Raw genomic sequence first — 17,412 nt, 5'->3', positions numbered from 1 at the left:
CCCTAAGAAAAAGATTGTCCCCACAAGTGTTACAACCACTCGTCCAAATTCCCTATCAGTAACAGATAGAACAACTAATGACACGGTGACTGAGTCCTCTTTAGTTAGGGATTCAGGAGTGTCAGAATCCAAAGACCCCTTATGGGATTTAATGCAAGCCTCTTATCGTGCCCTTAATGAAAGCAAACCAAATTTAACTAAGGAATGCTGGTTATGTTACAATGTTAGACCACCATATTTTGAGGCAATCGGAATACCAGGTAGGATTCAATGGTCTAGTGGTTCAAACCCACAAGAATGTCCATGGGATGACCAGAAGAACCATACGCAAGGAATTACTATTCAATTGGTAACAGGTCAAGGAAAATGTATAGGTACAGTGCCCGAAAAATATCAGCCTTTGTGTAATCAAACAATCACTAAAGCTAACATAAAGAAACATAAGAATCAAGCTGACAAATGGGCTATCCCGACACCAGGAGCTAAATGGGTTTGTTCAGACATCGGAGTAACGCCTTGCCTATCCCTAAACGTGTTTAATCAATCTCAGTTTTGTGTACAGGTGATTATTGTTCCTCGTCTGATTTATCACACCTCTGAGGAGGTGTTACGCCACTTTGAAGGAGACCTGAACAGACAAAAACGAGAGCCAATTACAGTGGTAACCCTAGCTACACTGCTGATAGCGGGCGGAGTTGGAGCAGGTACAGGCATAGCCTCCCTAATAAAAGGTCAGGAATTACAAAGTTTGCAGATGGCTGTAGATGAGGATTTAGCAAAAATAGAACAATCTATCCAAAATTTAGCCACTTCAGTAAAGTCTTTATCAGAAGTAGTGCTGCAAAATAGAAGAGGATTAGATCTATTGTTTTTAAAGGAAGGAGAGTTATGTGTAGCTCTCAATGAAGAATGTTGTTCTTTTGCTGACCATACGGGAGTAGTCCAGGACACCATGTCTGAACTCCGGAAAAGGTTAGATCAACGTAAGAAAGATCGTGAGGTGGGCAGGTCATGGTATGAAAACTGGTTTAATGTTTCACCTTGGCTAACTACTTTGTTGTCTGCTTTAGCAGGACTGCTTATTATATTGATTCTGGGACTTATATTTGGGCCTTGTATATTACGCTATATTTTACACTTTATTAGAGAACGATTTGACATAGCTAAATTGCTTATTTTAACTATGAGGTCTAGGGCAAAATATAAGAGTGTATCTATTAATGAGGATGAAGATTGTTGCGAATGCGTTATGCCACGTGAAAATTGTGCCTATTGTAATTGTGAGGTATTACCTTGTGAGTGTTATGATAAATGTTGGGATTGTGGAAAAAGGTTTATTTGCAGTGCCGAGAATGAAAGTAGCATCTAATAAACAATAATAGGATAAAAAGAAAAAGGGGGGATTGTAAGAAACTATGGACTAGGATATTGTTTATTAAGATTTATGTTAAGCATAATGTAAGAAACTATGGACTAGGATATTGTTTATTAAGATTTATGTTAAGCATAATGTAAAGACTAGGCGCCAGATATCCAGGATGCCTTTTGTGAAAAATAAGATAACCGCCAGATGTCCAGGATGCTGCTTGTAAAAGAGAAGATAACCGCCAGACAGAAACAAGACAGACGACCCCATATAAAGATATATGAGTAAGGGGTTAACACCTCCACTACATCCAGGATGCTGCTTGTAAAAGAGAAGATAACCGCCAGACAGAAACAAGACAGACGACCCCATATAAAGATATATGAGTAAGGGGTTAACACCTCCACTACTTCATAAACACGAAAGTAAAAAGTATAAAAAAGGGCTGTTTAAACTGCTCAGGGCGGCAGTTGGCGGAGCGCAGACTCCCCTGCCGTCCAGCGCTGTCTTTGCTCATATTCTACTTGCTATAATTAATAAAATTTTAATTGGATTATGATCAATTGTGGTCTCAATTTATAACATGGTCAATGTTAGGTTCCATATTTGTCACTGCCAGTCGTAGCAAGTGATGCAAGTGTTCATCAGTTAGTCTGGATCTAATTGGAGATTTCAGATGTTTCATTCGGGGGAAAAAGTCTGCTCACAGACATAGGTGCTGCCAAAGATGGTTGCAATTTTGAGTGCGTGGTTCCTGAGATTATGATATGTCTCTGAGGGGAGAGACGCATAGAAATTAGTAAGGCTGCTTGATTTGAATGCATCTTTCAGCGAGTCACAAGTCTGTAGTTCAGCCAATTCCATTTGGTAAATCGGATCAACAGTTTCAATGTCAACAGAAAATGGGTTCCGGAAAAGCTGCATGTCCTGTTCATGGAGACGAAGCTCTTTAAATCTAATTTGAAACTCCTTTTGCAACATTTCTAGTACATCCATACATGTTTTGTTTGGGAATGCGACTGCTGTTTTTTCTGCAGACAGGTTTTGAGTTGTGGGGAGATGGCAGAAGTTTTCCTCCTTTACTTGGTTAATGAGCAGGTCTAATTTGACTTGAAATGCTTTCACATGTGAATACACATCACAGATGAGCTTCCCCTTTCCTTGAAGTTGGACATGGAAATTGTTGAGTAGCTCTGTTACATCTGTCAGAAACGCAAGGTGCCATTTCCATTCTGCATCTTTGAGCTCTGGCACTTCTTTGGTTTTAGAAAGCACAAAATCATAAACCTGTGGAAGTAAGTCATAAAATCGTTTCAAAACTCTCCCTCGACTCAGCCAACGGACTTCTGTGTGGTACAGAATATCTTCATAGGCAACATTTAGCTCAGACAGAAATTCCTGACACTGTCTGTGGTTTAGTGCATGAGCTCTAATGAAGTTAACACAAGAAACCACAATTTTCATGACAGAGTCCAGCTTCAGTGATTTACAACACAGGGCTTGTTGGTGGATGATGCAGTGTATGGCTATTGGATGTGAATGGTTGTGTTTGTCCATCTCTTTGTTAATGCGTGCAACCACTCCTTTCATGGACCTCACCATGCTAGGAGCACCATCAGTTGTCACACTGAATAGTTTACCCCAGTCCAGCTCTAAATCGTTCATAGTTTGGCAAACTTTCTCATAGATATCCTCTCCTGTAGTTGTTCCTTTGATGCTTTTCAGTGCAGCAAGCTCCTCTGTGACTTCGAAAGAATCATTTGTCCCACGAATGAAAATTAGAAGTTGTGCAGAATCACGAACATCATTGCTTTCGTCGAGTGCCAATGAGAAATAGCAAAGTTTTTTTGAGGAGTTTTGCAACTGCAGATTCAAATTTTCCCCCATTTCTTCAATCCTTCGTGTAATTGTAGGTCCTGAAAGACTCACTGTACTAAATAAATCCGCCTTCTCTGGACACATCTCTTTGGCCACAGAAAGAAGGCATTCTTTAACAAAATCTCCCTCTGTGAATGCTCTGCCAGTGTGCGCTATGAGCTTGGCAACTTGATAGCTTGCTCAAAGTGATGATATATTGAGCTGCTTTTGCTTCACAAAAGTTTTTTGCTGAGTTGTCAATCCATGTTTCAGTCTTAATATTTTATCTTTTCTCACTTGTCCGACCAAAGAATCATATTTATCTTTATGTTGAGTTTCGTAGTGTCGACGCAAATTGTATTCCTTGAACAAAGACACTGAATTCTGGCATATCAGACAAACAGCTCGCTCTTTGTACTCCGTGAAAAAATAATCAGAAGTCCACTTTTCTTGGAACACCCCGCACTCAGAGTCAATTGTTCTTTTTTTTGACATGATGGTGCGTGCGCTTCCCACTGGTGCTGGCTTGCTTGTCCTGCCCGGGAGCTGGAGGGAGGGAGGGAGGGAGGGAGCCGCCCCCCTCGCTGATGCCGCCGCCCCCCCTCCTCAGCCCGGCCGTGCAGTCCGGACAGGGTGGCCAGAAGGGACTGAAGGGACTTTGCCGCGCCGGGGCTCTGGCGATTCGCCCGAGTTGGCTGGACCTCGCAGTGCAGAGGCTGCCGACTGAGCTTGCCCGGCAGAAGAGATGCCCGCGCTTCTCGCCCGCCGCGCACCGCAGAGGAGGAGGAGGAGGAGGAGCAGTAAGAGAAAGCCAGAGAAATAAGACCCCGTCTGAAGAGAGAAGGGGAAAAAGGAATAGAGAAAACACCCAGGGGACAATCTTATCGAGAAAGATCCACAATTCCCGTCTGTTACTGTTGCAATAAGAAGGGACATGTTCAGAAGAACTGTCACAAGCGGGAACAGGATGAGAAAATATTCAAAGAAGAATAGAGGTGTCAGGGGCTATATCTTTTGGGGACTTCAACATCAACAGAGCCCTTGATAAAATTATTAATTGGTCCCCATAAAGAGGAAGTTTTATTCTTAGTGGACACAGAGGCTGAAAAATCCACTATTAGAAAACTTCCAAAAGGAATAGAAAAAGGGAAGAGTCATATGTCAGTAGTAGGGGCAAAAGGAGAGCCTTTTAAAGTACCTGTCTTGAAAGATGTAGAAGTAGAAACAGAGAAAAAAATTTGTCTTAATGATTTACTTTTGCTCCCTGAAGCGGAGTACAACTTATTAGGAAGGGATTTGATTTTGAAACTAAACTTGAGCATTCAGAGTCAAGGGGACAAATTGCAGATTAAATTACACACTTTAACACAAGAGGATGAAGAAGCCATTAACACTTCAGTATGGTATAAGGAGGGGGAAACTGGAAAGATAGAAATGGACCCCATAAAAGTTCAAATAATAGATCCGCATTGTCCAATTAGAGTCAAACAATACCCTATACCAATGGAGGGTCGAAAGGGATTAAAACTTGTAGTTGACAGACTTCTGGAAAAAGGAACTTTAGAACCACGTATGTCACCTCATAATCCACCCATCCTCCCTGTAAAGAAATCTGATGAGTCATACAGGATGGTACAGGACCTGAGAGCTGTAAATCAGTGAACAATCACTAAATTCCCTGTGGTAGCAAATCCTTATACTTTACTGAGTCATATATCTCCCAAACATACTTGGTATAGTGTAATAGATTTGAAAGATGCCTTTTGGGCCTGCCCCCTGGATGAGGGATCCAGAGATTATTTTGCCTTTGAGTGGGAGGACCCTGAAACAGGACGAAAACAACAGTTAAGATGGACTGTACTACCACAGGGGTTTACAGAATCACCAAATTTATTTGGACAGACTTCAGAGAAAATCTTACAAGATTTTACATTACCCAGGGAGGTAAAATTATTGCAATATGTGGACGATCTATTAGTAGCAGGAGAAACTGAAGAAGGAACCCGAGAAGCTACTATTAAATTGTTAAATTTTCTAGGAGAAAAGGGATTAAAGGTGTCTCGATCAAAATTATAGTTTGTAGAACAGGAAGTGAAATATTTAGGGCATTGGCTGAGTAAAGGAAGAAAGAAGTTGGATCCTGACAGGGTATCTGGGATCCTATCCTTAAGACCCCCACAAACTAAAAAGGAAATTCGGCAGATATTGGGATTATTAGGATATTGTAGACCATGGCTTGAAAGCTACAGCAAAAAGGTTAAATTCTTATATGAGAAATTAACTAATAACCAACTTAAGTGGCTCACAGAAGATGATCAGAAATTTGAGGAAATAAAAAGGGCATTAATACAAGTGCCTGTATTGAGCCTCCCAGATCTGGGAAAACCTTTTTATCTTTTTGTGAATACATCAAACCAGACAGCATATGGAGTCCTTACTCAAGACTGGGCAGGAATTAAGAAACCCATGGGGTATTGTTCTAAGTTACTTGATCCAGTAAGTAGAGGATGGCCTGCTTGTCTCCAAGCTTTGGTCGCTACAGCATTACTAATAGAGGAAGTTAGGAAGATTACCTTTAGTGCTCCTTTAAAGGTATATACTCCACACAATGTCAGAAGTGTTTTACAACAGAAAGCGGAAAAATGGTTAACAGATAGCCGGATCCTAAAGTATGAAGCAATACTAATTGACTCCCCTGACTTAGAACTGAGGGTAACCTCTGCTCAGAGTCCAGCACAGTTTTTGTTTGGAGAACCATCGGAGAAATTACAACACAACTGTTTAGAGGTAATTGAAACCCAGACTTCAGGTAAGGCCAGATTTAAGGGATACTGAATTGGAGAAAGGAGAAGCACTGTTTACAGATGGCTCCTCCCGGGTAGTGGAAGGGAAAAGAAAATCAGGATATGCAATAATTAATAAGGACCTAGAACCTGTGGAATCAGGACCTTTGAGTCCATCATGGTCAGCTCAGGCTTGTGAGCTGTATTCCCTGTGTAGGGCCTTGGAATTATTAAAGGGGAAAAGTGGGACTATGTCGCGACGGAGGGAAGACACAGTCACTCAATATGAGTGATCAGCAGACTTCGTTTATTGTCCCTTACAGTCACCTTTTATATCTTGTTATAGTTAGCTCATACATATTACAAAAGTTAAGCTCATTATTGGTTAGTTGCCTAAATACCAAGCCCGCCCCTAGTTTCTCTTCTGTAGTTATCTGTTCCCACCTGTAACATTCTTTTCCCACCACAATCTTCCTGTTATTGTGTAACAAGGACAGCCAAAGACAGTGTATTTTGCTTTACTTCAGATAAGCTGAGAGCGATGTGCATTTTTGTCCAGCCACCTGAAGTATGTCTGAGACCTTTTTCAGCTAGCCAGTTATCCACAATTCCCCCGTTTTTATTTTGGGCGACATAGGCCTGGTTGACCATTTTCAATAACAGCGTTTTAACACAGGAAAATACACAGCCAACTTATAAAATCTCAGTTCAGAAGGATAATTCCAGAAACACTTGAAAAATAAAGTTAGCTTGAAGCTTTAATTTAGATGCTCTTTCTGTTCCAGTGATATAAAAAGTTTAAAAAATTCAAAGGTAATTTTAAAGTTCTGAACCTGGACTAATGCAAGCTCAAAACCCAAAAAGAAACCAACCTGATGTTTGACTAGGAATATTTGCAAATATTTTAGTGGAAAATCCCTGACCATTAACAATTTTCTGTCCAAATAACAACTGCCCTTATGCAACCAACCAGTCCATACATTTTCTGAAGAATACCTCATTGATATCAAAGAATTAACAAAGGGGGGAAATTAGTTCTAAGCTATATACATTCATAAGTGGATTTTTCAACAGTTACATACAGATTTACACACTAAGCCATAATGGCTTGTAGGTGATACACACAAGAAGAGTACCTTGCTTATCTGTCTGAATGTCTGTGCTAAATTTGATAACTATGCCACAAGCCAAGCCTACATGGGTGCTGTATGTTATGCACGTTCCTTAACAAACAGAAGTATAATAGGTAAAATCCCAAGATCTAGTCCCCAACCTAATTATATTATTTTGTAGCCAATTAAGGAAAATAACACAAATGTGCATATCTACATGTGCACACACCTTTTAGTTCAGAACCAATCTGTGATAAAAGGCCTTAGCCTTATGGCATCATCGAATCTTAACGAGTACAGTAATTAAAAATGCAGTCTTACTGTAAGTGCGATTTATGCTGACACTGGTCCACACTTTTGGAAAAATTTGGGAAGAAAGAGGTTTAATTAATACTCAAGGGAGGAATCTTATACATCAGGAATTAATAGTAAGAATTTTAAGGGCATTAAGAGAACCAGGGGAGGTAGCAGTGGTACATGTGAGAGGACACCAAAAGGGATTAGATTACCAAACCAGAGGAAATAATTTAGCAGATAAAGAAGCCCAGGAAGCAGCCTTGAGGACTCAGGTCGTTAAAATTAACATAGTACAGGAGGAAGAAAGACGAGAGGAAGAAGAAAAGAAGTTTACCCCTGAGGAACAAACAAAATTGGAGATAATAGGAGCTAAGTTAGAACGAGGAAAATGGACACTGCCCAATGGGCGAGAGATGTTGCCAAAAGCCTACGCTAGGCAAATATTGGAATGTTTGCATGCACAAACACATTGGGGTACAAAGGCGTTAAGTGATCATTTCCTTAAACAATTTGGCTGCATTGGGATTTTTGAAATAGCAAAGCAAATCACACAGGGTTGCTTAACTTGTCAGAAGATAAATAAGAAAGTGTTTTGACAAGTAGCCATGGGGGGGAGAAAACCAGCTTACAGACCTTTTGAGAAAGTACAAGTTGATTTCACTGAATTACCCAAGGTAGGGAGGATAAAATATTTGTTGGTAATAGTAGATCATTTAACACAATGGGTAGAAGCTTATCCTGTAGCACGAGCTACGGCACAAACGGTGGTAAAAATTTTATTAGAGCATTTGATACCTAGATATGGGATAATCCAGTACGTTGATTCTGATCAGGGCACACACTTTACTTCCAAGATAATAAAATTATTATGTCAATCATTAGGTATTCATTGGGAATACCACACTCCGTGGCACCCACAAAGCTTGGGGAAAGTAGAAAGAATGAATCAAACAATAAAACAACAATTAGCTAAGTTAATGATCAAGACACAAATGCCCTGGATGAAATGTTTACCATTGGCACTTGTAAACATAAGACTAAACCACACAGTGAGACTGGATTATCGCCATATGAAATGTTATATGGCATGCCTTATTCTCAAGGGATGCCTCTAGGGAACAGTGTAGTTGAGGATCGTAGTATCCAAAAATATATCGTTACCATTGGAAAGAGATTAAAAGAGCTGAGAGAAATTGGGATGATGGCTCAAACACCACCTTTAGGTTTTGCAATACATCAGTTGAAACCGGGAGATCAAGTTTTGATAAAAACATGGAAAGAAGAAAACCTATCTCCCCTCTGGGAAGGACCTTTTCTTGTTTTATTAACTACAGAAACAGCTGTAAGAACTGCTGAGAAAGGATGGACACATGTTTTGCGAGTAAAAGGTCCAGCGAAGGAGTGGAAAATAACATCTGAACCAGGAAGAACTAAACTAACCATCAGAAGAACTTGACGAAGCCTTCATCAAAGAGCATAAGCTAAGTTGCTGTGGGAATTTCATTGTAATTACTCCTGTAGAATTAAGTAGTAACCGGGAACAGTTAAGAGCCAGTAATGTATTAATGTATAGGAGGATTGACAAAAAGTCGTACCCTCTCAAGCCCCTGGAGAGAAGCTGGCACTAGTGCTTGTCCATCGTGTAAACAGTGTTGTTTATTTTTAAGGGCTAAGTGTTCCAAATGTTTTAAGGAGGAGGACAGGAACACTATCTAAATAACAGCTTAGAGTTTCGGTGTATTCGATACAAAGCCACCACCCCCTTATATAACCTACCCTGGGTAAGGTTGTATTGTTGTCGATTTAATCAAGAAGTGTTTTTAGGAAATAAGAGACAGTAATAAGCTATCCACAATATATACCAAAATTTTTGGGACATAGCATACAAATTATCTCATCTGGCTGTTTAAAAGAGACCATCCCTTAAGATTAAAGAAGAGGGCAAGACCGGATAAGGAACCGGTGCTGTGGCTTGGAAGGTCTGCCAAGGGCTGCAACCCCTTCGGGCTGTGACCACCGATCACTATGGCCCTTACCGGACCTCTTCTAGTCCTACTTGGGGTGAGTTCCTTAACCCAGGCTACGACAAACAACTGCAATCAATGTATAGTAACTACTAGAAGAGGACGGGTAAGTTCCCAAATCTTGGTGTCTCATACGGTCTATGACTGTAAAGACCAGAAAATAGGAAACTGCATTCATAACCCAACCCAGTATGCTCTATGCAGAAAAGGTAACAGGACCGTATGCTATGATCCAAAAGAACTCCCTTATCAATATTGGGTGGAAATTAAGACAAAATCGGAAGTAGGTAGATTAATTGGAACAAGTGGGGTTATAACCAATTTGAACACATCAGTGTCAGTAATCTTTGATGCATGTGATATTATAGATGATGATCTAGACACTAATTGTGGGAGTTTAGAGTGGAGACGGTACTATAGTAATCAACCAAAATACATCTGCCCCGGCGGATATCAATGTCAAATAAACCCTGATTATGTACCTAGTCAAACAGCGAGGTATCAATTGGCACACCTATGTGGAAGAAGGGCATGGTCCTGTGTATGTTGGGATACTGCAGGCTGGGGATATGATAATCAATGTGGGAATTTACAAGCTTCAATCACAAGGGTACAAACAGACAGTAATTGTACAACCCGTACCTGCAATCTAGTAAATTTAACTCTTATAAATTTAGAGATTTGGAAACAGAAGAAAGTAACCAAAATTGGACTTAAGATATATGGACCTGGAGAAGACCCGGGTGTAGTTATTAATATTAAAATCAAAGAAAGGATAAAAGAGTCAGTGCAACATAGACTGTTATTCAACTCATTTTATCATGAAATAGAAACAGGAGTAAAATATGAAATTCCCACAGTTGCTAAAAATCTATTTATAAATCTTGCTGAAAACATTGCTAAGTCATTGAATATAACTAATTGTTATGTTTGTGGTGGAACAAATCAAGGTGAACGATGGCCATGGGAGGCTATGGAGAGCAACATAAGCAATCCCCAAGTATGGGAAACAATGAGAAAGGATAATAGAAAACAACAATGGGTACTCCAAACAAGTATAATTGGAAGAAGTTGTTGGCAAAATCTAAAAAACAAAGGGAGACAAGTAGGTAACCTGGAGCGTGAAGGAGGTTACTTATGGAATGAAACTCAGAATAGCTGGGATAAATGGGGAAACCCACTGGAAATGAATAATCAATTTAAGAAGTGGACCAATGGAACAAACATACCAAACGGTTGGCCAACTCCTGAAGGACATTATTGGATTTGTGGCAAACTAGCCTATGCGTATTTACCAAAGAATTGGACAGGATCCTGTGTATTAGGAACTATAAGACCCAGTTTTTTCCTGTTACCCATAAATCGGGGAGAGCGATTAGGAGTCCCAGTATATGCTGAAGCTGATGAGCTAAGAAAAAGGCGCCATAAACAAAACTTACAAATTGGAAATTGGAAAGACAATGAATGGCCTCCTGAAAGAATCATTGCCTATTATGATCCAGCTATGTGGGCAGAAGACGGATCCTGGGGTTATAGGACCCCAATATATATGCTTAATAGAATAATCAGGCTACAAGCTGTAGTAGAAATAGTTGTAAATAAAACCGGAGATGCACTTGGATTAATTGCAAAACAAAATACCAAGATGAGAACCGCTTTGTATCAAAATCGCTTAGCTCTGGATTATTTGTTAGCACAAGAAGGAGTCGTCTGCGGAAAATTTAACCTTAGTAATTGTTGTTTAGAGATTGATGATGAAGGAAAAGCTGTAAATCAGCTGATAAAAGAAATGAAGAAAATTGCACATGTCCCAGTTCAAACTTGGAATGGAATCAATCTAGGAGGATTAGGGGGAAACTTTATGGGTGGTGGTTGGCTTACTAAAATTGGGATAATTGTATTGGGGATATGTGCAGGATTGCTAATCATTCCATGTTTAATACCTTGTTTTACCAGATTAATACACTCGGTTATACAAGGGATACAAATATCTGCGGTACCTGTTGACCCAGAACCAGGGAAAGAGAAAACCCATTCCCTGATGATAATAAAAACAAAAGAAGATCCAAAATTGATACCAATTCGACAAGTGTTGACTCGATTGGAAACGAAAACATGAATCAATACCATAAAAAAGAAGATGGGGGATTGTGAAATGTGTTCATTTGATTCGTGTCAATATGAAACAATGCTAGGACCGCATGATGAAATGTAACCTTCTATAACCACACGCTTAAGAAAAACAGAGTGATCAATGTATATATATAGTTCCTGTATCTTGCAAAGAACATCTGGCTACATACCTAGTTTCTGTATCTTACAAAGGACATCTGGTTACACACCCTGATATGCTGGCTAAAACTGGTTTGGCTGCTAACCACACAGTGTTAAGTAAGAGAAGCTTACGCCAGGGCGCATGCGTAAAATCTAGGGTCATCCTAAGGGTGAGCTGAGGAAGACTGCTGACTTCATCCATCGACCACCAGAAAGGGGTTAAGATGGAAAGAGCATGCACCACGAAGTACACGCCTGTTCCAAGGATCCATTTACATAAACCAACCCTTTCTTAGAAATAGCTATGAATATGTATTAGTTTAGGAAATATAAACCAAAAATAAATTTTGTACCGTGCGCGTCTTGGTGGAGCGGAGACTCCCGGCGCACCCAGCGCTGTTTGCTTGCCTCTGTTTGCTTAATAAATTGCAAACTTTGATTGTAATCCTATTTTGGGACTAAGTTATTTATCACACCTATGACAGGGGTCCTCAAACTACGGCCCGCGGACTGGATACGACCCCCCAGGGTCCTCAATCCGGCCCCCGGTATTTACAGACACACCCCACCCCCCCCCGCCGGGGGTTGGGGGGGGAAACCAAGCAGCTGCAGATGAATTCCTGCCACTTCATCTGTGCGCCGGCCCCCTGTTTAAAAAGTTTGAGGTCTCATAGGCCCTATGAGAAGGATGAGGTCGATAAAGATATATCTCTGACCTCATAAAGAGGGACTATTTAGAAGGTAGATGTGAACCTCCTGAGTCTGAGAAGGACTTTGAAAGATTTTTGTGCGATCTGCTCCCCACTTGCCCTCTCCCTGTGACTGAAAAATTATGCTAACAGCTTAATTGCGTATTGTGAAAACACTGAAGATCGTTTACCCTAAATACCTTCACAGTTTTCGCCTATTCAGCCTTGTTCTTCAGAAATATGGAGATGTTTGGGAATTAGGCACAGCAGTATTTTTGAGATGTAGGGATCTTAACAACGATGTCTTTCATTGAGGCTTGTAGATCACTTCAGCAAGCATCTAACGCTAGCTTAAACTGAGTGTAAAACTAGTTGCAAAGCCACTTGTGTTGCCTCTGATAACACATGCTGGAGCTTTTTTTTTAGCTGGGTTTCCTGTGGAAGTGAATCTTGTGTGTGTATGTGCATGTTTCAGTAACCTCAGCATCTCTTGAGGAGTGCTCTAAATTTTGTGGAATGATGAATCTAGGTCAAGGCCAAGGTGAGTGGAGGCTGAGCAAAGTCAAGGTTTGCAAATCTTTGTAAGTTTGCTCCTAATAACTTTGACATCCTCTGGCGTATCTGTAGAGTCAGAATTGCTGCTCTTGCACTGCACTGGGAGATACTTATAAAGGGAAAAGGGAGGGAAGCAGATAGTTATGCATTAATTAGGACTGGACTGATTTGTCTCTTGTGGGGCATTTCCCCTAAAGTCTCTTGGATATCAACCAAAGCATGTTAAAGGCAATGTTATAGATAGTTTATCTATTAATTATTGAATACAACTCAGCTGTTGCTGAGGAAGTCTTTGATTTTATAGGCTGATTTGCCTTGGGGCTTCACCCCATTTCTCATCCTAAACTGCCAAATTTAGTAGCTGAACTGCTAATAAGGAAGCAAAATGAGTAAGCGTTGGCTACGTCTGCAAAAAGTTGTCATCTTTCACAGACTCGGGGAAGAAGGGAGGGCTTCATACAGCCCCAATGAACTTGTTACTTTAAGGCACAGTTTGGACATCAACATGTTTTGATACAATTTTAAATTCTCAGTCTGCTTCTAGATTTGTTGCTTGAATCAATTCTACTTTCTAGTCCTGAAAAGATTCAAGAATTTTTTTAACTTTCTTACTAATTTCTTTCTATAAAGATGCAATTTGCCTCCTATATCTGAGAAATACTTCACGGATGTTGGGGTAAAGACAGATGTCGTGACTGTCAATCCCAGTATAATTACTGAGAGGTGATTTCTGTTTTTTGTATTTTCATCTCTACTTCTTTTCCAAATCTACCTTTCACTTAATTCTGTTACAGAGATTTTTCCCCCCCAATATTACTTTAAACTGACACTATGAATCATACATTTAATTCTGAACTGAAGTTATTCAGTATATGGAATCAGTAACAATTTACAGAAATGTGTTAAACACTTAGACCTGCACCTTGGTGATGGAAAGTGGGAAGCTGATGAGCTAAAATTATAACAGTAGAGCCATCCTTCCCCTGGGAAGTCTTGTGCTGTGCTTGCAAGCCCCAGGCAAATGTCTCAGAAACATCCAGAGTGGAAGAAACTGGATCCCACCCTAAATGTCATATGTTTTTAAAAAATGCTAGTTAAACTTTGTAGCCAGGATTGACTGGGTGATTTTAATTTTAAATTTGTTCATACCTTAATGCCACCTTGCTGACAGGATTGGGACCACGGGGCTAGTTACTGCTTTCCTTTCTTGCTGGGGGAATGTGTTTCTTTTCTCAAGCAACATAAACCCATGTGCTTTCATTTTGGATTTCTTTTAAATGTTACAGTTAGACATTTTGGACATTTGCCCTGCTTTGGAGTTTGCCACATTTTTGGTACAGTTCTGCACTGCACAGTATACAGCTGCCTACACCTTGGAAAAATGACATACTTCTCATAATAAAATGAGAAGTGAGACATGATCAGAAATGTCTACAGAGTTTGTCCACTGTTTAATGAATGTATTGCCAAAAGAGAGGAAAGTATGTATTTTTTTTATACTCTGCATTTTCCCCCTAAATTTCATGCCGATTCTTTAACTACAAATCTAAATATATTCCCCTTGTTAACTGAAACATCAGTTCAATTTTCTCTGCATCAGAAATGTTTCAGTAAAAGCCCACTGGAGGTTTCTTGTCTGCTGGCTCTGCTCTGGTCTGACCATCACTCACATCCTTTTCCCTTTAGATTTCATAAGCTAAAAAATGGAGGAAACCCTTCTACGATGTGCTCCAGGTCTATGAGAATGCTTCTGTGCTGCTGCCAGCTTTCTACAACACTCGCAACACAGACGTTTCAATCCGGGTGAAATATGTCCTGGATGATTTTGAATCTCAGCAAGCTGTTTATTACTTTCATCCCCAGTATCTCATCAATGCCTCACACTACTGGCTCGGCCTCGGGGTGCGGGCCAAGCGGATTAGCACTGGACTGATCCTGGTGACTGCTACCCTGGAGCTCTGCGAAGAGGTCTACCTTTTTGGCTTTTGGGCCTTCTCCATGAACCCCTCAGGGATTTTTATAACTCACCACTACTACGACAATGTGAAACCTCGCCCTGGTTTTCATGCTATGCCCTCAGAAATCTTCAACTTCCTCCACATGCACAGCAAGGGGATCCTGCGGGTTCATACGGGGACCGTTAGCTGCTGTTGACAGGGACACTTCTTCCTCTGACACAAAAGCGTAACAGGAACTCGATGCCTGTTTATGGTTACACCCTGAGATTATGCAATAATTGCTTGATATAAATTTCCTCAAGGCATTGCATCCCACAGGATCTAGCATACCAGCATCTTTCCTGTTAGCAGAGTTGGGTCCGTAACAGTGTAGAAGTAAAACTGCTCTGTCCCAGGGTATACACTGCCATGGAAAGCAAGTCAGATAAGAAGCACATTTCCAATAGATTTAGGAATAAACAGAGCACATTAATATATTTTTTTTTTCATTATGGGAAAAAGCACCAAACTTTTTAAGAGAATCAGTGATGGAGAATTTTAGCATAGACTGTGTGACTTTACGTAGTTTTCTGAACAGAGTACCTTGGGGCATTGCCAGATTTTATTGAAAGCACTGTTCTCTGGCATTTGAGTTTTTGAAAATACTCTTTAGCATTATAGTTTTAAGGGGAAGTGTATAGCTTGAGATCTTTGTTCTGTAATGTCACAAAGTATCGTGAAAAATAGCAGATAGATGTGACAGGAATAAACAAGATCCCTTTATGAATTTTTTTCAGCCAGGATAGAAAGGAATGTTAAACTCCCATTCATAGCAACAGGTAACTGTGTTGATCATAGTATGCAATTGTTTTAGAGTTTCTTTCTTCTTCCTTCTTGTGTTTTGTATTTCCAGTCTCCTCTGCTGATCATATTTTCTTTCTTGCTGTCTGTAATGCTTTATTTCTAGCTAATGCATGAACAATGTGTGTACTTCCACCTACAGTGACCATCTCAGCTTCAGAATGGAGTTCTTATGGAAGAAACATGCTCCTTCACAGTTCTGCAAGCTTTTCTTGGGCTGAATAGCAAGGAGATTACGTAGTTATATTTTCTGATTTGATTTTTTGGTTCAAATATCACAGCATAAGATAGAAAAAAAATTGCTCATTGATTTTTATTACAGTCTTTGTAAGAGTATCTGAATGTTGATTCACTGTTGTGCAGGTCGAGTCAAATACTTTCAGGTATCTGATAGGTACTGGCAGGAAATGAAGTTAAAATATAGTGAAGATACTTTGTGGCTTGGATTATGATGCTTATTTTAAGATTATGCATCTCAAGATGTCAGATGCCTTAAGGTGGCATTTTTGTATGTTGAGAATGTTATTAGGATAGTAAAAGGGCTGGTGTATTCATTGAAAAGTTATGAATGTAACTCTGTCAGTTATGCCAAGCTTTATTTTTCACCTGATGCAGCTGAATTGGCAAAGTCCTGATGCAGAAAAGATGCCACATGTTGCTGGAGTTTGTTTTGGCTGCTGAGCTGTGGTGCAGTAGGCTGCTGGTATATGCCCTTTTCATACTGATATGACTGTGTACCCAGGAGGGTGAGGTTTTCTGTTTCAGCTGTGCTGGCATAGTTAGAGTTTCCTCATATAAATTCTTAGTCTGAAGCACTTGGGCTGCTGTCCAGTGCCTTGTCTTGTCTTACTTAGATTACAAGATCTTTGATCAAGGATTTGGAGTTTAAAGTCCTAGTTCTACATGAGTGATATTTTTTCTTTTTCTTTTTCTTTTTCTTTTTTTTTGGTTTTTTTTTTTTTTTTTTTTTTTTTTTTGGCGGGGGGAGAGGGTTTAAATCCAAATCTGGATTTGGATTTTGATTTTGAAATGCATGAATGCACAAAGCTTCTTTTAAAAGCCTCTGTGCTATGCTGAGAGCTGTGAAAGTTGCTCACGCTACAGATAAAATTATCAGAATGATGGGAAGCACAATGGTCACCATTTCAAAAGTCCCCACTGACCAGCAGTGACTTGGATGGTATGTGAGAGTGTATTTCCTCAACTTGATACTAGACTCCAGAGGTCTGATTACTTTAAGAGTAACCCATATCCTTGATAAAGGTGTCAGAACTCACTTGGGAAATACCAGCCAGGAGTAGGTGAAGGATCTGTGCTTAAGCTTTACATATTTGTGTTGTGCTTTTGGTTTTAGAGTTAAACTGTGTGTTAGTGAGCCCCACCTTGTATCAGCTAGCTGTGAAATATGCAGCACACTAAGAATGAACTTGCAGATGAAATGATTTCCTTGATTTAATATGCAAAAGAGATCTTGGTCTTTGCTGTGTTTTGTAAATTTATGTGCAAAGGGCTTTGATAATGAAGTGCTGTAATGAAAGTGCTATTTAGAGAGCAGTGTGACCCTGTGGGTTGGCCATCTTGCTGTGCATTAAGCTTTATGATAACAGTAGTGACGCTGAGGCTGGTACCTAGAGCCCTTACTCCTTCTTCTGCCTGA

At 40.0% G+C, this 17,412-nt stretch overlaps 2 protein-coding genes across 3 annotated transcripts; both read left to right on the top strand.

Annotated features, from left to right (window-relative positions):
• Nucleotides 1–4,916: 4,916 nt before the first annotated feature.
• On the top strand, nucleotides 4,917–11,745 carry LOC121080499 (endogenous retrovirus group 3 member 1 Env polyprotein-like). Of its 2 annotated transcripts, none has more exons than XM_040578544.1 (2): nucleotides 4,917–6,010; nucleotides 8,750–11,745. In XM_040578544.1, exon 2 carries the CDS (start codon nucleotides 9,441–9,443, stop codon nucleotides 11,556–11,558), a length of 2,118 nt encoding a protein of 705 aa, XP_040434478.1. In that variant the 5' UTR covers nucleotides 4,917–6,010; nucleotides 8,750–9,440; the 3' UTR covers nucleotides 11,559–11,745. The 2 variants fall into 2 exon arrangements, with proteins under 2 accessions (XP_040434478.1, XP_040434476.1); XM_040578542.1 differs by having other exon boundaries at nucleotides 4,917–6,032.
• Nucleotides 11,746–12,921: 1,176 nt separating this feature from the next.
• On the top strand, nucleotides 12,922–16,531 carry LOC121080425 (alpha-2,8-sialyltransferase 8E-like). Its single transcript, XM_040578443.1, is given in 4 exon segments — nucleotides 12,922–12,983; nucleotides 13,588–13,680; nucleotides 14,644–14,654; nucleotides 14,657–16,531. Coding segments are annotated over 4 exon segments (621 nt in total). The 3' UTR covers nucleotides 15,112–16,531.
• Nucleotides 16,532–17,412: the final 881 nt, after the last annotated feature.

Source organism: Falco naumanni, chromosome W (genome assembly GCF_017639655.2).
Source record: "Falco naumanni isolate bFalNau1 chromosome W, bFalNau1.pat, whole genome shotgun sequence".
In the NCBI taxonomy this organism is placed as follows: Eukaryota; Metazoa; Chordata; class Aves; order Falconiformes; family Falconidae; genus Falco; species Falco naumanni.
This window is presented reverse-complemented; position numbering and strand designations above follow the sequence as displayed.